The sequence below is a fragment of the Hyperolius riggenbachi genome, chromosome 3, assembly GCF_040937935.1.
Source record: "Hyperolius riggenbachi isolate aHypRig1 chromosome 3, aHypRig1.pri, whole genome shotgun sequence".
Lineage (NCBI taxonomy): Eukaryota > Metazoa > Chordata > Amphibia > Anura > Hyperoliidae > Hyperolius > Hyperolius riggenbachi.
The window spans coordinates 85,161,408-85,188,744 of record NC_090648.1 but is presented as its reverse complement, the minus strand read 5'-3'; the positions used below and the strand labels follow the sequence as shown (position 1 = coordinate 85,188,744).

Genomic DNA, 27,337 nt, shown 5'->3' with positions numbered 1-27,337 from the left:
CATAAGTCAGCAGTGTGTATACACCTTTACAAGGAAAGTCAGAACAGATTATATACCCAGTGGTCTGACTGTGAGTGACCCCCAAGAATAGTGACACATTTTAAGGGGGTAGACTTGGGGGACCCTGTAAGCTCTGTGGCTGTGTGCAACTTCACAAGTCACTTTTATTGTAGCACCTTCTTTATAAACTGACAGCTTGTGTCTGTCTTTCTAACAGAGTACTGGAATTATTTTTCAGTGAGCTTGCGTCTGATTGGCTGCTTTGGGTGACTGTTCCTTGCACACTATCATTAGGTGTGGTGTATTTAGGCCTGTGCATAGAAAAACAAAACAAGCCTGGAGTAACCAATCAGGTTTTCAGTTGTTGAATATAAGAAGTATTTTGATTGGTGGCTCAGGAGACATCTGCACCTTTTTTGCCCCAGTCTTCATAAATCACCCCATTCCTTTCTGAACTATTTGCATGTATGAAAAGAAGCCTCTGACTAGAAACAACAAAGCTCCACCCACAAGCAGCAGCAGGCTCCCTGACTGGCTGTAGTGCCTGGGTGTGGTTGCTATAGAGATGATCACTTGTCATCAGCTGTTTCCACAGGTTGATTTTCAGTCACAGATGCTATAGGAGGTCCCATGGCGTCCTGTGGTCAGTCATATTATGTGTTAGGCAAGCCTCCTGATGAGGAGACGATCTGTCTCCTGAGGAACACCCTCTCCTATCTGCTTGGAAAGATTGAAGATCTTCAAAGTTGTCTGCCAAACATGTGAGAAAACGCACCTCAGTAAAGTGACAACAGCAGAGATATGATGTTACCCTCAGTTACAGTGACCAGATTTTTCTTGCCTCAACCTGGCACAGAGGGGGGGTGCTAGTGTAAAAAAATGGGCGTGTTCATGACCATACCTCCCAACTTTTTGAGATGAGAAAGAGGGACATTTAAGCCACGCCCCTGCCACACCCCTAGTCATGCATACCATCAAGATTTCATAAGAAAAATATGTTGTTTTATAATTCAAAACACAGTGGTCCTTTCTATCCTGGTTCATTTTCCTTCATATTAACATTTTAAAATTAGTAATACATCAATTTAAAGGATGGGAATAAAGTTTAGAGTCAATCAAACACATTTTTAGTAGAGAAATATATATATTTACATAGAAAGAGGGACAAAGTCCTGAAAGAGGGACAAATGAGGAGAAAAGAGGGACAGGGCTCCCAAAGAGGGACAGATGGAAGCTATACATGACCACAGTGGCAAAATGGGCGTGTCCATGACATGGTGTGGGCGGAGCGAACTGTAATGTAACTCTGAGGCAGTGGGCCAGAATTTCCACCCAAAACACAGATAGGCAAAGTGATTATAAAGGTAATTATGCAATGTTTCCAAAACGCAATAGGAAAGCAGTGTACCCACAAAGATGTAGTGAAATGGGAGATTTGAATCATGGATGTCAGTCCATGACATGACTATGTACTCTGTAAAGTGCTGCAGAAGATGCCAGCTCTATATAAATACATAATAATGATATGGTGGGACATTAGACTTTGACTATGGCCGGGATTAGATTGTGAGCTCCGCCAAGGACATGACTACATTCTCTGTAAAGTGCTGTAGATGATGTCAATGCTATATAAATACATAATAATATCGTAGGACATTAGACTATGACTATGGTGGGATTAGATTGTGCACAAAATCTGCAGAAGCTGCTGATGCTACAGTATTAGTTTACCATTTAATAATCATGAGCCCCCAAAATGCCAAATGCTGCAACAATAACCCGAAAGTAGCAAATGCAGTCTCAAAGACCATCAAATCATAACAGCACCAACCGTTACCTCCAACAAATGAAATGCAACTACCTTTACCTCTGACACATAAAATGCAGCAAAAAATCATTACTCCAACTCCGCAAACGGTAAATGAGGCAAACATTACCTCATGCGGCCACAGAGTCCCACGGCTGGGACACCCGGTTGCCAAAAGTGGGACATAACCTGGCACACATTGCAGCCTGGGACAGGGGACCCTGTACCTGGGACGTGTCCTAGGTAAAATGGGATGTCCGGTCACGGTACCTCAGTGTGGTACCTCAGTGAACTTAGATCATGCGCATATGTATTTACCTGACCAATTCGATCACGTTATTCTCCGCCCCAACATGCTCGATCAGTTAACCTCCTGAGCGTTACGCCGCTCAGGAGGTTTTGTCACTTTTTGCCCGATGTTAAAATAAATGTGCCTAATGGCTATAAACCCTCTAGCTAGTACTAGGCTAGCTAGAAGAAGTCACCAGCAACCCCCGATCCCCACCACTCCCCCGTTTATTAGTTACCCAGCCTGGATCCAGCGATCGGCGCAGCCTCCCCGGACAGCTCCTGTGTTCACTATGGGGAGGATCGCAGATGATATAATGTCGCCGACATCATGACGTCATGCGCAAACCCGATTCTGTCCATAGAGAAACCGGAGCTGTGCGGGGAGGAGGGGGTAACGTATAAATGGGGGGATCGCAGGGGATCGCCTGGAATCCAGGGGTGCCGGACACTCTTACTAGCTAGCCTAGTGCTAGCTAGAGAATTTACAGCCATTTGGCACATTTATTTCATTAAGGTGGACTCCTGGGGCCACAGAGCGGTATGCCCGACACAGTGACGGGCATACCGCTAAGAAGGTTAATTTTGAATTGATTTTTGGCCATTTTATTGATGGAAGGGGTGATCAGGCATGAGGGTAGATCTCTATTAAGCAGACCGGCTGAGCAGCAGTGGGGGATCTATGACTTCTCAGGGTTGTACTGCGTGGTGCAGGATAACTTTAGCAACTCAATCAATTTTCAGTTCAGGTAGCCATACACTGGTTGTTGTTTTTTCAATGTCCAATCATGGCAGGTGGAAGATATCACTGGATGGTGGTTTGAGAGCGCATAGCTACTGGGGATCTAGTTTGTGACATTCAGCATACAGAGCAGGGCCTACAGGGGAGCAGCCACTACTACCATAGGGAGGGCCAGAGCTGTAAGGGGGCCCCAACTACTACTTCACTCCCTCTGATAAAGGGCTCCATCCTTCAGATCAGGTGTGTTTGTGGCTACACTTGTTACGGGTGTGAAGATTAGGATGTCCACACTTGTTGTATGACCCTTACAAAATGGCTCCCAGGCTGTGAGGGGCACCAGGAGAGGCAAGGGAAAGGCTGTGAACAATTTTGCTGGAGGCCCCCATGATTTATAGTTACGGCCCTAAAATGGAGCAAAGCCTACACTCCTACACACCTGTCCGCCGCCGCGTGTCTTCTCTCCATTTTTGGGCACTCCTCCCTGTCTCTTCTCTACCAGGTGGCTTGTGCCTTGAAACAAATGCCAGAGGCCTCTAGTGGTCACTTAATGTATATGCCACAGTGCCCCCTAGTGCTGGCACCTCTAGCATTTAGACCTCTAGACAGGGAAGATCTCCCGGCAGTGGAGAGAAATCACACACAGCGGGCAGCAAAGTTAAAATAAACTTCCGCACACTTAGCCAACTGCAAGGAATGTCTGACCTCTGTGATTGCCAACAAGGGTTTTGCCACTGAGTGCTAAGTCATCTTTTGATAGGAGATCAAATACTTACTGTATCTCATAATACACACCGAGCTCTGACTTTGGGGCAATGGATTTTCGAGGATTGTATTGTTGTTATTCTGTCTCTCACAGCTACAATAAACCTACCATTACGATTATAAACTGGCCATTTATTGGTCAGATGGCAAACACGCAAAATCCGCAGGGGATCAAATACTTCTTTCTCTCACTGTACTCGTTGGTAATGGATCTCAGGCCTGGATATACATCACAGGAGCCCGAAAGGCACAGATGTTCTGGGTCCTTCGACTTCGCCCTTCACTTTTTTGCTGTATTACTGCTCTCTTCTACTGTCAGTGTGTCTATGTGAACAAAGTCTAAGGTGTTCTGTGCTGCTAAAACCAATTCCGGGCATGACCCAAATCATGCTTGGCGAAATAAAACGAATTCTGATTCTGAATTCTGATTCATGAACCTAAAAACCCCACCAATCTGCACTGCAAGTGTGCTGGCTTTCCCAGCTGTCACGTCTCCCTTACTTCCCTTGCCTGTCATAGGTAGCTACAGGTGCCTATTAGTTTTAGGTAGCCAGAGAAACCTCAGTATTAAGTAGCTAGAGGTGTCCTGGCTGAAGAGAGGTCTGGTCAGTGGAATGCCAAGACCCGGGTGAGTAACCTCTCATTTAGGCTCTGCTCGGGACTCTACATGGGGGCGGAGGGAGGCACTAGGAGAAAGGAGTGAGCCGCCTCTCCATCATCAGGCGCCTGTAGTCACATGCCTACAGTGCCTTATCGTAAATTCGGCCCTCATACTGCTACGTGTTGTGTGGTGTGGGAGCCTTTCTTGCAAATTCCATACAGCAATACTGTTAAGCTTGGGGGTGTAATCTCCACAGTCAGCATACAACACATAAGCTGACGTGAAGGAGGTACACACACCAGCACACGGGATCAGGATATCCCCAGTCTAGTGGAGGAGAGGACTGACTCCAATAGGAGATTGTGGTGCACAGAGCCGGTGCAGATCTGAACAGCCACAAACACTTTCGTAATAACGTCTCAGCGCAAGGTAGCGCTGAGCGCATAAACCAGGACTGAGGAGACCAGGACAGGTAGACAGAATGAACGCTTGCTAGCTAGCGATTACTTAGCGACAGCAAGCGTCCAAAACCAGACAGACTGGAATGAGGCAGCCAATGCGATGCGGCGATGGCGTGCCTCACAAAGACAGGACAGGAGAGACAGGAAATAGCAGGATCGAGATAGATGAACGCAACACAGATAAATATACAATAAGTATGTTTTCCTAGCGTATTACAATTACCGCTATCAATGAAACTATTCGTAACGTCTGACTAACATATGTATATATTGGCAATGAACCGATATATGACATAAGCAGGAACTCTGACTAAGACTGAAGTAATACAGGGAACAGGACTCAGAAGGATTCGCTATCTCTTCGCAGAGATGAACGCAATCCACAAACAGGACCAGGAACAGGATTCAGAAGGATTCGTTATCTCTTCGCAGAGATGAACGCAATCCACAAACAGGACCAGGAACAGGATTCAGAAGGATTCGTTATCTCTTCGCAGAGATGAACGCAATCCACAAACAGGACCAGGAACAGGATTCAGAAGGATTCGTTATCTCTTCGCAGAGATGAACGCAATCCACAAACAGGACCAGGAACAGGATAACTAGCTCAGCACGGGTGTTCACGATACGCGCAAACTACCAAAACGTGCTGGAAAACTGACTAGCTGAACACAGGAAATAAACAGTTCGTGTACGTATATATCAGCGACACTGATATATTAACGTAACACGAATACAAGGAAAATAACAAAATGCGCAAGTATGCGTATATATTGGCGATGAACCAATATATGACACAAGACAAGCAAGTAGCAACTTCTAGAACAAGAGCAGAACTAGGAGGACTCGCTGACCCCTTCGCAGGAGTCAGCGCAGTCCACACGGACCAGGAACGAGGTGGGGCACGAGCAGAGTAACAGATAGAGTCTGAAACTATGATAGCCCATGAGGCATTGCAGGAAGCAGTTCTTTATACTGAGGTCATCCAATGGGAGCAGACCTGCAGATTCCCACACAAGTGAATGGTAATTAATCACAGGCTGATAGCAGGAAAAGGCAGACAATGATATGCAGCCTGCAGGAAAGGGACCGCCCCTCCACTGCAGCAGACAATGTTTGTTTACACAAAAGCATATTAAACTGTCATAAACTTCAGAGCGACTGCAGATGGAATCAGCAACTAGTTTAAGTGCAAACCAAACTATGCAAGCAAATGCATGTAATGACATTAGAACTGTTTGGTTTGCAATACCAGTGCAGTCAGCAGTAAACGCTGCAGAAGCGATCATAACAGTACCCCCTCCCTTAAACGCGGCCTCTGGACGCCTATGAAAACTGACATATTTCTCCTGAACCACCCAAACCAAAAAATCAGAAGTGGGAAATCCAGCAAACTGATCTGACTGAAAATTCATGAAGGTCGGATCCGTCCGACAAAACCAAATTCCTGAATCAGTCTCACCAAAACTAGACCAATTGGAACCAGAACCTACCGAACCATGCCCGTCAGCACTACAAGCCTCAGTGTGACACCCATCAGAACCACGACTTCCAGAAAACAACCCCAAGAAACTCTCTGCGCGATACCCACCGCCTTCCAAGGACTGTCCAAAAACGCCAAAGCCTTTGCAATGCCCACCGGAACTGTCCCTACCAACACAAAACCCACCGTTGAACCAGTCCAAGGTACCAGGACAAGTTTCCTCAGAGATCTCCCAGAACACTTGGAAGCTCCAAAGAGATCCCCACAGGTCAGAACGCCCCTTAGGCTCACATGGAGAACTATCAAGAACCCCTATGGAACCCAGGGCAACTCCAGAGTCAGGGTCACAAGGACAAACATCAAGATCAGGGCTTTTAGGGACCAGAACCATCTCCGGGCATGCAGGCCAACCGGCAACATCAGAACATGTCTCCACTAGGGAAGCACGTGAGCACGCTAACACAGACAAATCTGGGCAGTCTGGCATACGAAGCACATCTGGGCACACCGGCACAAGAGAAACCTCTGGGCATGTCAAGGAACTGCGAACCTCAAAGTCAGTCAAGACAGGACCGAAACCAGAACTGGGCAAAAAAAATTCATCATGACTAGACTTCATAGTTACTGGATTCTCACTAAAAACTGCAGGATCAGACTTAGATGTCGCTGATTCCAGCAGGGTTATTAACAAATCATGTTCAGGGGCATTTACAAGACAGGGCAAATCTTCTGATGTATGCACTGAACTAGACAGGGTTCCCATAGCTTCTTCTGGACTAGACAGAGACTCATCAAATACACTGGACTGGAGCTCATGAAGGGCAGCAAAACAAGTCAATATTGCAGCAATCCCCACTGAACTAGGCAAAACTGAGTAACTCACTGGACAGGAAGGGGGCTCTGGAACTTCTGCCACACCGGCCAGAGAACCAGAATTTTCCAGGATACAGGGCTGGGTTTCAGAAACACTCATTAACCCGGACTGAAATTCTGAGATTTCTATTATTTTTTCCAGCGAGTCAGAATTATCCATGTTACAGGGCAAGACTTTTGAAACATTCAGAGGACAGGGCTGGAGTTCCTCGGCTGTTACAACACTGGAGAGGGACTCAACATTGGTTAAATCAGACTGTGTACAGGGCAAGGTATCTAACACACTTGCTGACAAGGACAATATTTCAATGACCTCTGCTTCGCTGGGCAGAAATTCATCAAGTTTTATTAGAGCAGACTGTAATTCCAAAACAGCTGCTAGACAAGTGAATATTACTGCAACACCAACTGAGGTAAGCAGTGCCTCAGACTGTTCTGCTAGAGGGTTTGAAGTATCCAAAGTACTGGGTGAAGCATAAGACTCTGTGACCACAGCTTCACTGGACAGGATCACCGAACAGTCCACACTGCAGGGCAAAACCATGGAAGCACCTGCTGGACAGCATAATGATTCTGTGACCTGAGTTTCATTGGAGAGATCTACTGCACAATTCATGGTACAGGGCAAGTTCACTGGAACATTTTCTGAACACGGTAATAATTCTGCGATTTCGGACTCACATAGCAGACGCTCTGAGTTATTCATGAAACTAGAGTGAGGTGTAGAAACAGGAAGATCAAAACACAATGTTTGCGCATCTAAATCACCATTCAATTGTGAAATTGGAAAATTCAGATGCTGGGGTTCTGAGATTTCTGGACAGGATTGTTGGGACTCAGAAACTGATGTAGTGCATCTATTGGCATCTGCTGGATCAGACAGGAGTTGAACTTTATTAACACAGGTAATTTCTGCAGAAGTGTTTGCAGAGACAGGTAAGATTTTTCTGGTGTCTGTTTCACTGAACAAAGATTCATGAGTACTGGCTAGGCTGGACTCAGAAGTCAGCAGGACCTCTGGGTCCTCTGCTGAGAAATTTGTGCAGGGCAAGATTAAGGAAGTATTAGTAATTTCTGTTTTACTGGGAAGTAACACTGAGTTATCCATGGTACAGGGTGGAATTACAGGAACTTCGATTTCACACAAAAGGAGCTCTGAATCACTCGCTGAATCAGCCAAAGGTGCTGAAGCAGGCGAGTCCTCAGGAACTGAGGAAGTGGAACAATCTCCACTTGACAGTGTGTCTTCCCTGGTATCAACTGATTGAATCGCATAAAAATCGTCCAGAATCATTCTCCACACATCGATCAATGGAGCCACAAAGTCATACCCACACACACCAGTTTTTATTAGGTTATAGGCAGACTTAATGCATGCATTCAATACTAATTCACTTTTTGCACTGTAAAACTGACAAAATGAACTTGCATCTTTCTTCCATTCATAGACCAGAGCTTCCATCTCTCCTTTCTCAAATGGAGGATCCCATGCATATTTAACAGCTGAGCATTCCGGCTGATCATAGTTTGCAAATGTGTTAGTGGCAGAAACATACATTGGGTTATTTAGCAGGTGATTGGCCGATTTCTTATTCCTAAGGATCTCCAATACCTGTAGCAAGTATTGAACTGTAGTGTATGCAAATTTCCCTTGCTGCACGAATAAATTGATCTGTTCAATACTCTGTAATATATCTTCATAATCATATTCAGATAATTCATTTAAACAAGAACTTTTATTTTCCCTGGCTAGCAATGAAAGTTCATTAGTAGTTTCATAGGTCCATTTGACTCCCCTGAATGGTGACTGAATTTCATTATCTACTACTGGCGGAGTCTCATTACAGATCTGATGCGCAGTCGCCAAGGGCAACGACTCCGCTGATTGTAACGCTTTTCTTTTGGAGCGTTTACGTTTGGCTTTAGACCCTGCTGCCTTAGCAGAAGAAAAGTTATCAGAACAATTATCTGCTTGCTGATTATTTTTGTAGGCAGTAGAAGGAGCAGCTGATTGACAAGCTGCCAGGAGCTTATCAAAAGGGCTAGGCAAATCGGTTTTGCGCAGCCAGTTATGGATCACAAACGCTAGAAATTCCAGTGGTCTTTCTTTTAAATTGGTATGATCCAAGACATCGTAGGCCCACTGAAACAATCTTCCCTTAAATAAAACATAAACTAGCTGGGGGGCCCACGTTGAAACAGGAGTAGCCTGGAGCTCAGGATTGGCCAGGAACCTGGCACATTCAGAAAAAAACTCATTTTCTGTTTCAGAATTGAGCTTCTCAAATTTCTTAAAGGAACAGGAACCATAACAAACAGTGTCATTTTTGCTGGGAACCCCCCCCACAATGGGGATTGGTAATGGGGCTATCATAATGTTAAGCTTGGGGGTGTAATCTCCACAGTCAGCATACAACACATAAGCTGACGTGAAGGAGGTACACACACCAGCACACGGGATCAGGATATCCCCAGTCTAGTGGAGGAGAGGACTGACTCCAATAGGAGATTGTGGTGCACAGAGCCGGTGCAGATCTGAACAGCCACAAACACTTTCGTAATAACGTCTCAGCGCAAGGTAGCGCTGAGCGCATAAACCAGGACTGAGGAGACCAGGACAGGTAGACAGAATGAACGCTTGCTAGCTAGCGATTACTTAGCGACAGCAAGCGTCCAAAACCAGACAGACTGGAATGAGGCAGCCAATGCGATGCGGCGATGGCGTGCCTCACAAAGACAGGACAGGAGAGACAGGAAATAGCAGGATCGAGATAGATGAACGCAACACAGATAAATATACAATAAGTATGTTTTCCTAGCGTATTACAATTACCGCTATCAATGAAACTATTCGTAACGTCTGACTAACATATGTATATATTGGCAATGAACCGATATATGACATAAGCAGGAACTCTGACTAAGACTGAAGTAATACAGGGAACAGGACTCAGAAGGATTCGCTATCTCTTCGCAGAGATGAACGCAATCCACAAACAGGACCAGGAACAGGATTCAGAAGGATTCGTTATCTCTTCGCAGAGATGAACGCAATCCACAAACAGGACCAGGAACAGGATTCAGAAGGATTCGTTATCTCTTCGCAGAGATGAACGCAATCCACAAACAGGACCAGGAACAGGATTCAGAAGGATTCGTTATCTCTTCGCAGAGATGAACGCAATCCACAAACAGGACCAGGAACAGGATAACTAGCTCAGCACGGGTGTTCACGATACGCGCAAACTACCAAAACGTGCTGGAAAACTGACTAGCTGAACACAGGAAATAAACAGTTCGTGTACGTATATATCAGCGACACTGATATATTAACGTAACACGAATACAAGGAAAATAACAAAATGCGCAAGTATGCGTATATATTGGCGATGAACCAATATATGACACAAGACAAGCAAGTAGCAACTTCTAGAACAAGAGCAGAACTAGGAGGACTCGCTGACCCCTTCGCAGGAGTCAGCGCAGTCCACACGGACCAGGAACGAGGTGGGGCACGAGCAGAGTAACAGATAGAGTCTGAAACTATGATAGCCCATGAGGCATTGCAGGAAGCAGTTCTTTATACTGAGGTCATCCAATGGGAGCAGACCTGCAGATTCCCACACAAGTGAATGGTAATTAATCACAGGCTGATAGCAGGAAAAGGCAGACAATGATATGCAGCCTGCAGGAAAGGGACCGCCCCTCCACTGCAGCAGACAATGTTTGTTTACACAAAAGCATATTAAACTGTCATAAACTTCAGAGCGACTGCAGATGGAATCAGCAACTAGTTTAAGTGCAAACCAAACTATGCAAGCAAATGCATGTAATGACATTAGAACTGTTTGGTTTGCAATACCAGTGCAGTCAGCAGTAAACGCTGCAGAAGCGATCATAACAAATACAAGTAGCTCAGGCTGAGCCCAGAATGTATGAATTTCACTAGACTGCAGAGCAAACTGTTGGCCAAAACAAGTACAGATGATCTTTTTTGACAGATAAAAGAATAACATGTGAGTGGGGCTTATTGCAATACTGCTGATCTCTCGTCTTTTTCCTCTGTAGACAGAATCTGCAGCATGCTGAGGAATCTTCTGCTGCATTTCCCGCTCTCATGACAGAATGTGAGTTATTTCTGGTCTGCCTGGAGTCGTCTGCAAGAAGCACAGGTAGCAGCATAATTCCGGTGTCTGAAATCCTGAAGAGTCAGGTAAGGAGCAGAGACTGGTATATAAAGAGGACACGGGTGGAACTGGAGGTGTGGCCTAGGGAAACATGATAACTCCATAGACCTTTTCACACATGCACTAGTGTTTTTGTAAGTGCCTGCGCTTTTCTCCCCATGTCAGCATGGCATGCAAGGGCAGTTCTCTGCTAAGGCCACGTAGGCTGTGGCCTAGGGTGGCTGCAGCACAAGGACATGGAAAAAGAGTCACTGCAAATGTAGTAAAGAAGCTGCACATGTAGACTTGCACATGGAAGAAGGGAAATGACACTGAATGGAGCTGTAGATGTAGTAGAAGCAACACAGAGAAGAGAAGGGGGCTGTGCGTAGAATGGGAGGAGAGGAAGGGGTGATTGCTACATATAAACATGGGGCTGTACATACTGTATAGAAATGGGGGGAGGAAAAATATTAATCTGGCCTTGAATGCACATCATGTACAAATAAGAGCCTTTTCACACTTTGGCATTCACATGAAATTGTGCGCTCTTCTCCCAATGACAGTTTGTATGTTATTATGCCTTTTGGTCCGTATGCAATTAACTTTTTCTCTTGAGTTATCTCCTAGGAGATAATTTTTATATTCTCTTTCAAATAACTTTCAAGTTGGGACACTACATCTGATAAGAGATTAGTTGATCTTCAGAGATCACTGATGAAATGCCAGCCAAAAGAATTGCTAATAGCCAATTAGATAAACACTTGGGGTACAAAAACACCACCTCACCTTACTCTACTATATAGACTGCTATGCAGACCTGGGAATACTTCATGAAATACACTCCCAGCGGCCAAGATAGGATCAAACCAAGAATCCCTATCGCCGCACTAGAGATCATGCTAAAACACCTTACAGGTTCATTCACTATCACTATAGCTCTCCTTACTGCACGCTTAGCGTGCCTGATCAGAGTTAACATGCCTTATCAAAGTTAATGTGCCTTATCAGAGTCAACATGCCTTATCAGAGTTAGCGTGCCTTATCAGAGTAGCATATAGAGCGCTATGAACGTATGTCTGCTAATTGGCAATGATGAGAGCTCCACTCGTCCTGCCCTGAGCCCCTGCGGGTCCAATCACTTTAAAGGACATTATCCCCTGCACTTTGATTGGCCCAGTAGGCTGACTGTCAAGTGACAAGCAGCCCATTGGGCCAATCAAAGTGTGGGGAAAATGTCCTTAAAAGTGATTGGACCCACAGAGGCTCAGGGCAAGACGAGTGGAGTTCTCGTAATTGCCAATTAGCAGGCATACATTCGTAGCGCTCGCTACGCTACTCTGATAAGGTGTGTTAACGCTGATAAGGCACGTTAACTCTGAGAAGGCACGCTAAGCGTGCAGTAAGGCAAGCTATAGTGATAGTGAATCAACCCCGTTGATTGCAAACTGTTAAAGAAAATCTATAAGAACCCTCCCCTGGGGGTTACTTACCTCAGGAGTGGGAAGTCTCTGGTTCCTAATAAAGCTTCCCCTATCCTACAATTTGCACAACAGTGTGAGGTCCTCTGTTTCTAAATAAAAGCAAAACACACAGTGCGAAAGAGAAGAGCCTAAAACAGGTCTTGCTTATATGGGAAGAGGAGGTAGGGTTGAGCTGAGCCAGGCAGAAGGCATAGCTTGGGGATGGAGGAGCCATGGCTGTGTGAATAAAGACATAATACAGCAAAAATACATCATTTTCCAGTTTTTAGAATAAAACAACCGGCTGTACAGAATAAGTTTTATTTTTTTTTCGAGTGAGAAGTGTGAACGAATTTTCCATTCTTTTTTATATAAGCCTGTTGAAAAATATTGCTCAATGTGTCAGAAAATTGAATGGCGTAGGATGGACTGTTAATTTCTTCATTTATAGACACCCCCAAAAACATCTGAGTTTTTTATAATTTGTTTTTAATTCGGGGAAAATGTGATGCATTGGTCATATGTTTCAAAAATAACATCAAGCAACACGTATAAAGCGCTTTTCTCCCGTAGGACTCAAAGCGCATAAACATGGCTCAAACCAGTGATTGGTTGAATGGTAAATTGTGATATAGAAGGAAAATTCTGTAAGACTGCAAGTGCCAGGCTAAACAGGTGGCTTTTCAGTCTGGATATTTAAATAACTCCAGGGATGGGGCTGTCTTTACTGGGTATGTTAGGGAGTTCCAAAGAAAGTTTTGGCTCCAAAGGTTTTTAGGTGCATCCTAGGAGTGACCAAGTTTATGGATCCTGCTGATCTGAGAGTGTGGGAAGTGTGGTGCAGCAAGTTCTTCATGTATGCAGGACCCAAAATGAGCATCAACTGCGTTTTGTCAGAGGATGTGGTCTAGACCGGTGTTAGGCCAACACTCAGTTCCTTTTTGAGGGCGTTTCTGGCTTTCTTGAACTCCTCTGGGGTACCAGACTTGTGGGCTTCCTATTTGGTTCGCCAAAGTAGGAGTAGCTTATTCTTGAACCAGGGTGTATTGTTGGAAAAGATTCTAGGTCTTTAGGTCTTGCACAGGGATGAGGGGACGCACGTCTCCTCGCAGAAACTGATGTAGGAGGCGAAGATGTCTGCCCATTCATCCAGGTTGCCATTTGGGGGGAAAAAGGACCGACCAGTTGGTGCAGTCAAAGCAGTCCTGTAGCTTTTGTTTAGCCACATTTGTCCACTTTTTAACTCAAGGCATCTCTTGTAGGTGTTTTTCCCTGATCAGAGAATAATGGTGCACAGCACCGATGCATAAAAATGGCGCTGCATTAAAAAGATACGCTTATCGGCATTTATAAGTAGTACTGCATAATAATGGCGCACAGGGAAAAAAGAAGAAAAACGGCACACACTAACGTTATTCATCAATAGCGCCGTTCATATGCCAAACAGCAGACGTTATGGCGCACAGTGACGTTATTTATCAATAGCGTCCTACATAAGCCAAACTGCAGACATTATTTAACTGCAAAACGGTGAATGGATTTAATGTAACACTGTCAAAAATTCTAAAGATGTTGCAGATCGAGGATTTAAAAAAAACATTATTAACGTTAATAATGTTATCAACTTTTTTCAAGTAATTTGCAGTACTGTAAACGTAAACTAACGTTATCAACTTTGTGCAAGTAATGTTCAGTACTGTGAACATTAACTAACATTAAAGAGAACCTGAGGTGGGGTTCTCACAACAAAATCCCCATACAGAGGCTGGCTCTGCCTATCGAGCCTAGCCTCTGTTGCTAATCAGATCCCCCCTAAATCCCCCCTGCGTTCAGCCAGACCCCATAAATCTCAGCCGCGCTGCCGACACGCAACGCGTGTCAGCAGCGGCTGTGCTTATCTTCCTAACGTCAGTCTCCGCTCTCCCCGCCTCCTGTATCGCTCCGGTCCCCGCCCATGTCCCTTCCCTCCACGCTGATTGGAGGGAAGGGACACGGGCGGGGACCGGAGCTCTGCAGGAGGCAGGGGCAGCGCCGAGACGGACGTTAGGTAGGTAAACACAGCCACAGAGTGCGGCTGTGATTTATGGGGTCTGGCTGAGTGCAGGGGGGTTTTAGGGGGGGATTCTGATTAGCAACAGAGCCTGGGCTCGATAGGCAGAGCCAGCCTCTGTATGGGGATTTTGTTGTGAGAACCCCGCCTCGGGTTCTCTTTAATATACTGTGACTGTGCAGGATTGGAGTTTAAAAAAAAAATCATAACGATATTAATGTTAGCTAATTTGTACCTTTAAAGTACAGTACTCTTAACGTTAACTAACTATAATACAATTTGTGCAGGATAGGACTGCGCACTGCATTACATTTTAAACATAACTAAAATTTATCATACTGCGATGTGTTTATATGTAAATATCAATGATTTGAAAATAAAAAATAGCAATTAATCCAGTTAAAAATAATAACTTTAAATAAAGACTAGTATCAAGAGTGTTAGAGTTAATAATATCAATTAAAAAGTTATTTAACATTTTTAAAGAGTCTCTGTAACAAAATTTTGAGCCTTATTTCTTCTATCCTATAAGTTCCTATACCTGTTCTAATGTGGTCTGTCTTACTGAAGCCTTTCCTAGTTGCACTGTCTCTGTAATAAATCTTATCTTCTCTCCTCTGTCGGGTCTGTCGGGCTCAGGCTGGAATGTGTGGAATGTGCAGCACTGCTTGTCATTGGCAGAAGCTATACACATCCACTCCAAGCTCTGCATGAGTCACACAGTTAGCTGTTCTCACTCTGGTTATAAAAATGGCAATTACAAGCCAGGATTGCAGCAGGGAGTCGCAGAAACAGCACAGAGGGACCCAGGAGAACATAAGGAATAGAATGGTATGCTTTTTATTGTAAGAATTTTAGAGTACAGATTCTCTTTAAGGAGACGATTTCTTAACGGTAATTAACGATTAACTGTTAACGTTATATGACAATTAGCGGAAGACAGATTAGCGGCATCACCGTGCGCCACTATTCGTAGGCGCCATTTTAGTATGGATCCGTTTTTCCACTGACTCATGAACACCAGCTTCTGATCAATTAACTGGCCACTGGTTATTTAAACAGCAGCTATAGGCTTTGAAAGGCTACATTTAATTCACAGACCTTATGTTAAGTAGTTTTTGGACAACAGTCACGAATCTAATGAAAAGTATGTTATATTCGGCTACTGGACTCCAGTCTGGCCTCACTGAAAACGGTCTCATTTTTTGTGACTGGAATTACCCTTTAAAGAAAAATGAGACTCTTGTCAAACAAAAATATTTATATGACATATATCAGTGTTATGATGATGATGATGTCACTTCCTGTGAGACATTATTTGATACATACAGTTCATGGTGGTACAATGATGTTCCCACAGCTTTGAGGCAGTGAAAGTATTTTCTGTGACATTTTTAAATACTTATTACAAGTGAATAGGAGTTGATGTATGGCTCAGTATCTTATCTGCCTTTCTCTGGCGTAAGATCTGTAACGTCTCTCTTTAGCTCCTGGACGTGTCTGAGCTGCTGGTGAAGCATCTGGAACATCTGTCTCTTCAGTACATGTCAGCTGGCCTCATCTCATTGGACGATACCGACCCGAGTGGGTGAGTGAACCTCTGAATATTTACATAGGATCTGTTTTCTCTGGTTCTGGAGCCAAAAACAGCCATAAAATGCTCCTGAGAGAGAAATTCAGCTTTTTCAGAATTTACTGTGAATTTAAAGTGGACCTCCAGAGTTAAAACAGAGTAGCAGGAGAAAATGTCTAAAAACTGACCAATTGTGTCATAACATCCAGGTGTGGTTGGTTTGTCACGCCCCCTCTCTGAAAATCTGCCATGGCAGGACTGGTAAGAGTTTGTTTCACCTGGTGGTGGGAGGAACCTCATAGTGAGGCTTGAAAGCTACTCTGCTTGTACCTGTGCCACTGAGCCAGCCTATTACACAGAGGTACTCTGCTCTTACCTGTGCCACTGAGCCAGCCTATCACACAGAGGTACTCTGCTCCTACCTGTGCCACTGAGCCAGCCTATCACACAGAGGTACTCTGCTCTTACCTGTGCCACTGAGCCAGCCTATCACACAGAGGTACTCTGCTCCTACCTGTGCCACTGAGCCAGCCTATCACACAGAGGTACTCTGCTCTTACCTGTGCCACTGAGCCAGCCTATCACACAGAGGTACTCTGCTCTTACCTGTGCCACTGAGCCTGCCTATCACACAGAGGTACTCTGCTCTTACCTGTGCCACTGAGCCAGCCTATCACACAGAGGTACTCTGCTTCTGCCTGTGCCACTCAGCCAGCATATCACACAGAGGTACTCTGCTCTTACCTGTGCCACTGAGCCAGCCTATTACACAGAGGTACTCTGCTTCTACCTGTGCCACTGAGCCAGCCTATCACACAGAGGTACTCTGCTTCTGCCTGTGCCACTCAGCCAGCCTATCACACAGAGGTACTCTGCTCTTACCTGTGCCACTGAGCCAGCCTATCACACAGAGGTACTCTGCTCTTACCTGTACCACTGAGCCAGCCTATCACACAGAGGTACTCTGCTCCTACCTGTGCCACTCAGCCAGCCTATCACACAGAGGTACTCTGCTCTTACCTGTGCCACTGAGCCAGCCTATCACACAGAGGTACTCTGCTCTTACCTGTGCCACTGAGCCAGCCTATCACACAGAGGTACTCTGCTTCTGCCTGTGCCACTCAGCCAGCCTATCACACAGAGGTACTCTGCTCTTACCTGTGCCACTGAGCCAGCCTATCACACAGAGGTACTCTGCTCTTACCTGTGCCACTGAGCCAGCCTATCACACAGAGGTACTCTGCTCTTACCTGTGCCACTGAGCCAGCCTATCACACAGAGGTACTCTGCTTCTGCCTGTGCCACTCAGCCAGCCTATCACACAGAGGTACTCTGCTCTTACCTGTGCCACTGAGCCAGCCTATCACAAAGAGGTACTCTGCTTCTACCTGTGCCACTGAGCCAGCCTATCACACAGAGGTACTCTGCTTCTGCCTGTGCCACTGAGCCAGCCTATCACACAGAGGTACTCTGCTTCTGCCTGTGCCACTCAGCCAGCCTATCACACAGAGGTACTCTGCTCTTACCTGTGCCACTGAGCCAGCCTATCACACAGAGGTACTCTGCTTCTGCCTGTGCCACTGAGCCAGCCTATCACACAGAGGTACTCTGCTTCTGCCTGTGCCACTGAGCCAGCCTATCACACAGAGGTACTCTGCTTCTGCCTGTGCCACTCAGCCAGCCTATTACACAGTGGTACTCTGTTTCTGCCTGTGTGACTGAGCCAGCTTATCTCAGAGAGGAGAGGAGAGGAGAAGAGATAAGCAGTGCAGAGCCAGCCACAGTACGTTGCATTCCAGAGCTGCCACAATGCTTCCCAGCTGCTTAAAGTGCACCATAGGCAAACGATTCCCTATAAAATATACATACCTGGGGCTTCCTCCAGCCTCCTCCGGCCTGATCGTTCCCACGGCGTCCTCTTCTTCCTCTCTGTTTGCTCGGTACTGGCCCTGAAATATCAGCCAATTGGGGCAGTTGACACATGCGCAGTCCGGCCAGGCACGCTCTTGCCTCATTCACGTCACCTGGAGCATTCTGTGCCAACGCAGTAGCAGGTGTGCGCAGGTGCAGAATGCTCCAGGTGACATAAACGTGGCAGAAGCGTATGCGCAGTTGGCCACGGACTGCCCCGGGGTTTAAAGGACAACTGAGGTGACGTGACCTGATGAGATAGACATGTGCTTGTACAGTGCCAACACACAAATAACTAGGCTGTGTTCTTTGTTTTCTTTCTCTGCCTAAAAGAGTTAAACATCAGGTATGCAAGTGACAGTTTCTGTCCAGGTCGGGATCGGGTTGGACTGGGTCAGACTATAACATAACCCTCACTGATAAGTAATTACAGCCATAAAACACTTTCCTGTCAGTAAATGGCTTCTGAGAGCAGAAAAGAGATAAAAAGGGTCAATAATTCATAGATTTGAGCTCTGACATACTTCAATGAGGGTGTTAATAAGCAGTGACAATGAAACAGTAAAAACCTAAAAACTAGATTTATATATAAAATAAAACTGTGGGATATCTAAAAAAAAGTCATTTTTCAGAGAAGGAGGATATATACAGTTATTTTTCCTATCAGTTTATTTTCACCTTGGATGTCCTTTAATTGCGAGCGAACAGAGAGGAAGAAGACACCATGGGAACGATCAGGCCAGAGGGGGCTGGAGGAAGCCCCAGGTATGCATATTTTATAGGGAATCTTTTGTCTCTGGAACACTTTCACGTTAATGAAGTTTCAGCTGTTGCTGCATTGAGTAAAAAAGAGATTGAACTGTCCTAGTAATTGTCATTCTGTCTCTTTTTCACTTTGGAATTTACAGCGGAGGTCCACTTTAAGATACATTTTGGACAATAACAGTCCTCATTTATGAAAGAACCGAGTGTTATTGTGTTTCTCAAAGCAATATGTTTATTATTCCAACGCTGGGTAGGAAATGTAGCGATAAATACGGCTGCTTGCTGTGGTGATCATGTCTTTCTCCCCACTTCCTTGAGACACTTTTCTACACTAGGGCCAACCCCTTTACTGATATATCCAAAGAAAAAAAAAACAAGGCTGTTTCAAATGGGCAATTTCTTTTTGTATCTTAAAAGGACATGTATTTCCCTTTAAGCAGTTGCCTGGCTGTCCTGCTGATCCTCTGCCTCTAATACTTTTAGCCATAACAACCTGAACAAGGGGGCCCAGTAGGTTTGCCCGGTAAGGGGTCCAAACATTCTGATAGCGGCCCTGTTTATGCCAACCAGCAATTATTAGATGGCTCCGCTGCACAGGCTCCTTTCAGTGAATTCTACAGGAGCAACAGAAATATATACATGAATGGATCACTTCCTTCATAAAGATGTACTGTATAATCTCTTTATAGTAAACTCAGTTGTCAGGTCCCAGCAAACGCGTCTGTTTAAATATACAATGTGTGACCAATTCTGATATAGGTAAAGAGACTCTGAAGCGAGTCTAAATCCAAGTTTTATTAATGTTAAGCACTATAGCTAGTGCTAAACCACCGCATCCCCGCGGCAAAACGAGGGGTTTATACCCCCAAAATCCCCCCTGCAAAGTCTGGGGAGCGCTTCCTGCTTGAGGCAGAGCTTAGTGCTGTAGCTCTGCCTCTTTGCGCGTCAATCCCCGCTGATCGCCGCCTCTCCCCGCCCCTCTCAATCTTCCTTCACTGAGAGGGGCGGGGGAGAGGGGGAGATCCGATGGCAGATTGATGCGCATGGAGGAAGAGCTGCAGCTCAAAGCTCTGCCTCCCTGGGCAGCAAAATCCACGACCAAGAAAATTGAGGATTTTGCAGAGTGGATTTGGGGGGTATAAACCACTCGTTTTGCCGCAGGGATGCAGCATTTTAGCACTAGCTGTAGTGCTTTACATAAATAGAAGTTAAAAACGTGGATTTAGACTCGCTTCAGAGTCTCTTTAATGAGGATCTGTAACGTCAAAAGATCCCCTGGGGGGTACTCACCTCGGGTGGGGGAAGCCTCCGGATCCTAATGAGGCTTCCCACGCCGTCCTCCGTCCCTCAGGGGTCTCGCTGCAGCCCTCCGAGAATAATGACATCAATATTTACCTTCCCTGCGCAGGCGCTCTGACGGCTGTCGGCTCCGAACTACACGGAAATACCCGATCGCCGTCGGGTCTGTTCTACTGCGCAGGCGCAAGTTTCCGGCGCCTGTGCAGTAGAGCGGACCCGACTGAGATCGGGTATTTCCGTGTAGTTTGGAGCCGAGAGCAGCCACAGCGCCCCCGCTGGAGCCTGCAAAGGTAAATATTGAATCTACAGTCGGGTCTGTCGCCGGCTGTTCGGAGGGCTGCAGCGAGACCCCCGTGGGACAGAGGACGGCGTGGGAAGCCTTATTAGGATCCCGAGGCTTCCCCCATCCGAGGTGAGTACCCCCCCAGGGGATCTTTTTGACGTTACAGAGTCTCTTTAACTTCTGATATAGTAAACTATTTTTCCTTGTCACTTGGAGTTTGCTATAAAGGGATTCTACTGCATACAATTTTCAGTTGGATCGCCTCCTTCATACAAAGATAACAAAGTAATACAGTAGAAGGTGGCGCTTCACAGCTTTAAAGGGAACCCGAGGTCAGAGGTATATGGAGGCTGACATGTTTATTTCCTTTTAAACAATGCAGATTGCCCGGCTGTCCTGCTGATCCTCTGTCTTATACTTTTAGCCATAGACTTTGAACAAGCATGCAGCAGATCAGGTGTTTCTGACATTTTCGTCACATCTGACAAGATTAGCTGCATGCTTGTTACTGGGGTGAGTCAGACACTACTGCAGCCAAATAGACCAGCAGGGATGCCAGGCAACTGGTATTCTTTAAAAGGAAATTAATATGGCAGCTTCCGTAGATCACACCTTGGGTTCCTTTCAAAGCTTTTATCTGGCAACAGCGCCACCTATTGGCAGCCATTTTTCCTGTGTTGGACTGTGCCCGACATTGGGCCTGTACTAGAAAGTGTCAATGTCAGACAAAGTCAGACCGACACAGAATTGCAAAGGGTGTTTAAGGCAAATTTACAATCAAATACCTTTCAAAATGGGAGGCTGAACTAGGTTTCCTGCTATCAGTACAATTTATTTTTAAATCAGTGGTGTAAGCATAACATTATATGACACAGACAAGACAGAGAACATTTATAGCGCTTTTTCCCTGTCAGACTCAAAGCACCAGAGCTGCAGCCACTAGGACACACTCTATAGGCAGTAGCAGTGTTAGGGAGTCTTGCCCAATGACTCCTACTGAACAGGTGCTGGCTTGCTGAAAAGTAAGGCCCTATTCACACTTAGAAGCACAAAACGCCGTCGATTTTTGACGAAGTTTTGCGAGAGTGATTTTTCCGCTATTTCAGGCTGAAAAAAAATCACTGGACAGTTCAGCGATTTCTCCGCGATCGCGTGTAGCGCTTCTATAGCACTGAAACGTGATCGCCAGGAAATCGCCTGAAAATGGTGCAGGCTTTGCGTTTCGCAATTTTGGGCATTTTGTGGCGATTAGCGCAAATCGCCCAAGTAAGAACGAGCCCATAGGGTTTTATTACGCTACCGCTTTCAAAAACGCTAGTGTTTGAGCGTTTTGCCAAAATCGCTTGCAAAACGCCCAAGTGTGAATGGGGCCGTAGAGCCAAGATTTGAACCCCAGTCTCCTGTGTCAGAGGCAGAGCCGTTATTAGAGGCAGAGTCCTTAAAGTGAACCAGAGATGAAGCACTGTCATGTATTTTACCATATATATCAGTTGGAACATTAGAGAAAACACCTACCCTGCTCTCTGTTTCATTCTTCACTGTTCAGCCTTCTTGTTATCAGCCCTGATAAAATCCCTGACTGAGCATTCAGTCTGGCTTTGCTCAGGAATCATTATAACTGAGCCATTATAACAGAGCCAGAAGGGAGCAGGCTTGGGCTTGAAAAGACATCAGAGAAGACAGGCTCAGCTATAATGATTCCTGAGCAAAGCCAGCCTGAATGCTCAGTCGGGGATTCTATCAGGGCTGATTAGAAGCAGGCTGAGCAGTGAAGGATGAAACAGAGAGCAGGGTAGGTGTTTTCTCTAATGTTTCCACTGATATATATGGTAAAATACATGACAGTGCTTCATCTCTGGTTCACTTTAATGATCTTTATTGAGCCATGGTTAGAGTTTGCAGAGGCATTTTCATGTATTCCCCCACCCTGTCATTGGCCAATGAAGATCTTGTGATACAACCAACCATTGTTAGTTTGCACCACATGATCTTCATCCTTTGTTGTGCACATCCTCTCCTCTGTGTCTTCCAGCATGTCCGCAGTCCTGTGTGGGAGGTTCTGCCTTGCCGAGGACTATCAGATATCCATCTTCCGATACTTCATGCAAGCTCAGTATTCTCCAACAGTACCGACTCTCTACAAGAGGCTGCGCTGGAACATCGAGGTTACTGCTGAAGGCAAAGACATCAGCCCCAAGTAGTAAGAGCCAAATAGTATCGGCCATGCTGCTATCTCTTCTCATTCACTTCTCACCTCTTTCTATTCTTACTGTTAGGAATGGTCGGAAAATTTCCACAGAATTCCCAATTTCCGAGTTTCCGATCCGAAATGGACTAACAGCAGCGTAAATCGGTTAACGGAAATCAGGGCCAGGCCGCGGCAGAGGCGAGAGAGGCTCCAGCCTCAGGGCGCAGTGTAGAAGGGGAAACACAACTCACTCAGCTATTATTCCCCTATTGTGTTTGATGCAGAGAGAAATAAGAAAAGGGGACACATGGCAGTGACTGCAAGCCAGATAACTAGAGATTAAAGGACACCCGGGGCGAAAATAAACTAATGAAATAAATGATTGCATCTATCCTCCTTCTCCTAAAAATGACTTTTTAAGATATTCCACAGCTTTATTTTATGTTTAAATCTACTTTTTTAAGTTTTAACTGTTTTATTGTTTTTGCTCAATGACACATTCATTGAAGTATGCCAGAGCTAAAATCTATGAACTATTGATCCTTTTTATCTCTTTCCTGTTCCCAGAAGCCATTTTATGCTAGGAAAGTGTTTTATAGTTTGAATTTGTTATCAGTGAGGGTCACACTGTAGTCACTTCCTGTCTGAGTCAGAACTGAGTCAGACACTTACATACCTGATATTTAACTCTTTCAGGCAGAGAAAGAAAAAAAGGAACACAGCTTAGTTATTTGTGTGCTAGGCACTGTACATACACGTCTATCTCATCATGTCACATGTCACTTCGGGTATCCTTTAAGGTGTTAGGGGGGGTTGGGGGCCCTGTGGCGCCTCTTAGTCTAATAGCAATCAGTGTGCTATGGCTGGGGTGGGAGGGGAGGAGGGGCGCACTTTGGTGTCTCAGCCTTTGGTGCTGGAGGGCATTGTCCCAGCTCTGGCGCAAATCGGAATAATGGCATTACCACATTAATATCACATTACCGCAACTGGGAAATTTTAGCCCAGTCACAAAACTCGGAAGCACTGGATCAATCAGAGAGTGTCACATTTTTCCACAGAAATAGTATTACCATGAAAATTTTAGACCAATCAGAGAATGCAGATTTTAATCAGCAGAAATCAAATTACCGCGGTAATTTTAAGCCAATCAGGAGGACTTTACAAATATTAGGCCAATCACAGAATGCAGAAATTTTCATCAGAAATCGGATTACTGTGGTAATTTTAGGCCAAACAGAAGACGTATTAGGCCAATTAGAGAATGCTGTAGTTTACCGCGGTTGCTAATCAGAAATGCAGTTTTCGCATAACAGCGTACATCAGCAAAAAATAGCAGATTCTGCAAAGAAAAATTTATTTGTAGGATTAACTAACTTTGAAGAGACACTGAAGAGAAAATAAAATGATGATATAATGAATTGGTTGTGTAGTACGGATAATTACTAGAGCATTAGTAGCAAAGAAAATATTCTCATATTTTTATTTTCAGTTATATAGTGTTTTTTTTAGAACATTGCATCATTCTCTAATATTTGCAGTTTACACACTACTCAGCATTCTAAATGATTTTACGGAGCAGGCCAGTGTAATTTTGAACCATCCTCTGCAGAGAAAAAGAAAATACAGTGACTGACAGTTGAGATAACAAGCTTCAGAAGACAGAGCTCTCTGCGACTTTGAAAGTTGTGGAACTCAATGTCTCTTTTGCATAGATAACAACTGGAGTTTCTTAACTCTTCCTGTACTGGAAATAATATTAGACTTTTGTCTCTGCTCCTAATGTTTTATTTCTTAGCTGTACTACACATACAAATCATTCTATCATAATTTTTTTTTTTCGCTTCAGTGTCTCTGTAATGACAGATAAAAAAAATAACATTCATTGTAAAATATGTGGAAATCGGATAATCGGATTACCGCAGAAATCCACGGAATCGGAAAGACACTTTTCTGAAAGCGGAAATTTTGGCAGAATTGGAAATCACAATTTCCGACTATCCCTAGTTACAGTCATTTATGTTCCTGGACCTTGTGTCAGTTCAGTGACTACGTTTTTCTCTCAGTTACTTTTTATGCTGCAATGAAAATGCAGAAGATGCTTCTGAACCTCTCCACATCACACCTGTAACATCTTGCACTTCCCCACATGAGACGGAGATGGTATGGTCCATAGGAGAATGGGTTCCAGCGGATCCAGCAGAAGATGCAGATATAGAGTCTTGGTAAGAATTACACTGGATGACCTGCACATTGCCAAGCTGTCAATACAAACGGCCTGGCTGCCCTGCTAATCATACGCCTCTAATAATTCTTGAGATGTTTCTGACTCAATTCACGTCTGACTGGATTAGCCACATGCTTGTTTCGGGTGTGTGACACTAGTGAAGCAACTTGCACTATTTCCATAATTCGCTATGTAACGCCCGGTAAACCTAATATGCTTTCTATGCACACTAAGTTTACCGATCTTTTGTGAATTTACCCCTTGATCATGATTCAGTTAGCTCTTCTCCTGAGTTTTCTCACATATGTTGGTTTTTTTTCAGTTTATCTGCAAAATACCTTTTGGGCACCTAGCTATACAAAATACTAAAAACTTATATCAGACTTAACCTGATCTGGGATACGGTATTTTTCATACTTTTCGCTTGCAGGGGGCTTAAATGGTATTTTGGTACTTATCCGTTAGCCGGGCGCATCCTCTAGGTGGCGAAAAAACTCCACCAGAGTTACATCTTTCCCTACTATCCATGGCGGCCTGAATGGGTAATAGTAATTAGCGCCACCTGCCGGATGTACCCGGCTAACGGATAAGTACCGGTATTTTTGTTCACAAGAAATGATGATCAATGAAATGTCAACACTTCTGAGAAGATGTACAACTATGCTAATTGCATATGCAAATGTATACAATTTTTAAATGGGCCAATCGAATTCCACTTGGTCCATTTTCAAGCTGCATTAATTTGGAATAAAAGTGTGCATGCTCCTGCATATGAAATCTCTATATACAGTATTTCGGCCTAACGTTCCATATCTGACTTATACCGTGTTACGTCTATCAGGCATTCCTATTTAGGGCAGATTTATCTCAGCGTTGTTCATACATCATGATGTATTCCTGTATCCTATTCTTAAAATGCTTAAAGTGACTCTGAAGCCTAAAAGAATATAAAAAACAGATACTTACCTAAGGAGAGGGAAAGCTCTGGTTATGCGTCTTCCTGTTCTCTTCTCGGTGTCCTCGGTCTCCAGCAAATCTCTCCGTTTGTATCTCCTGCAAGGGAAGACTTCGGCAATCTTCAGAAGCACTCAGGCTCCCGAAGACCGGTGGCTCTGTATTGCACACGCGCAAGTGCACGAGAGAGGGCGCTCGCGCGAGCACAGTGTGGAGCCGCCCAACTTTGGGAGCCCGAGTGCTTCCGAAGGCTGCTGAAGTGTCCCCAACCTGGAAGAGTGCAGCTTCTGGTCGTGGTCTGCTAATGGAGGAGCCTGCGGGGTAACTCAGACACGGGGGGGAGAATGGGAAGGCTCATTAGGACCCAGAGCCTTCCCTCTCCTTAGGCCCGGTTCACACTTAAATTGAAAATAAGAACATGAAACACCAGGAAAGTTCTATTTTAGCTTGCATGCTTGTTTCAGGTCTGTGATTCAGATACTACTGATGCCAGAATGATCAGCAGGACAGCCAGACAACTCGCATTGTCTACAAGAAAATAAATATAGCACCATATGCCTTTCACATCAGGTTCTCTTTAAGGGCCCATTCACACTTAAAAGCGCAAAACTTTGCGGGAGTGACTTTTCCGCGATTTAACGTGAAAAAAAAAGCACTGGACACTGCAGTGAATTTTCCGCAATCGTGTTTAGCGCTTCTATAGCACTGAAATGCGATAGCCGGGAAATCCCCTGAAAATGGTGCTGGCTACGCTTTTGCGTTTGGCGATTTGCGTTAATCGCCAAGTTGCCCAAGTGAGAACAGGCCCATAGGTTTTTATTGCACTAGCGCTTTAAAAAGCCAACAAAACCCTCTAGTGTGAATGGGCACTAATTATCTCTTGATATTTTATCCTCGACTATTTTAGAATGAAGCCTTATTCTCCTTTATAACCCGAATCTCCCTCAGCTCTGATGTGTCTCCACCTGTCTTTCAGGATCCTATGCTCCCAGCCTACTGCGTGGTACCAGCCTCTCCTCATAGTAGGACTCCAGGAGCCTTCCCACACTATGGCCACCAACTTGCTTGTACAACTCCTGACTGGCGATTGGGAAGAAGCACACGTATCGTTACATAGAACATCTCCCACCTCTGAGGCTCTCAGTCCAGGTCTTCTCGAAACTGGTGGTTCTGATCTACATGAAAAGGACAATTCGGCAAATACAGCTTGAGACTGACAGAGCAACAAGACTGACATACAGTAGTTTACAGTGGTTTATTAATTGTCTTGTATACAAATACAAAACCTTATGTCAGGTAGCAGAGTCATCCCGCTTTCTCTCTGCTATGAGCTTATTGAAGTCCCACTCCCATCAGGAGTAGGACTGGTTGGTGCAGAGCTGTCACCAGCCAGCATCTGTGTGCTCTATGGGGACAGAATCCAAGGGGGTTTTCAGGTTATACT

The 27,337-nt window shown here is 44.9% G+C and overlaps 1 protein-coding gene and 1 long non-coding RNA gene across 4 annotated transcripts in view; one reads left to right on the top strand and one right to left on the bottom strand.

Annotated features, from left to right (window-relative positions):
* LOC137562787 (uncharacterized) overlaps window positions 1-842 on the bottom strand; it is a 52,858-nt gene extending 52,016 nt beyond the window's left edge. Inside the window, exon 1 of one of the 2 annotated variants that reach the window (XR_011030189.1) lies at window positions 776-842. This is a non-coding gene — a long non-coding RNA (uncharacterized lncRNA). Of the gene's footprint in view, window positions 1-411; window positions 468-775 lie in introns of those variants that run through there. The other variant, XR_011030187.1, reaches the window with a different exon arrangement.
* Window positions 427-27,192, top strand: LOC137562786 (UPF0575 protein C19orf67 homolog). 2 transcript variants are annotated; one of them, XM_068274480.1, is made up of 6 exons: window positions 430-761; window positions 11,086-11,230; window positions 16,184-16,284; window positions 22,560-22,727; window positions 24,779-24,937; window positions 26,870-27,192. In XM_068274480.1, exons 1-6 carry the CDS (start codon window positions 631-633, stop codon window positions 27,102-27,104), a joined length of 939 nt encoding a protein of 312 aa, XP_068130581.1. In that variant the 5' UTR covers window positions 430-630; the 3' UTR covers window positions 27,105-27,192. The 2 variants fall into 2 exon arrangements, with proteins under 2 accessions (XP_068130582.1, XP_068130581.1); XM_068274481.1 differs by lacking the exon at window positions 22,560-22,727 and having other exon boundaries at window positions 427-761.
* Window positions 27,193-27,337: the final 145 nt, after the last annotated feature.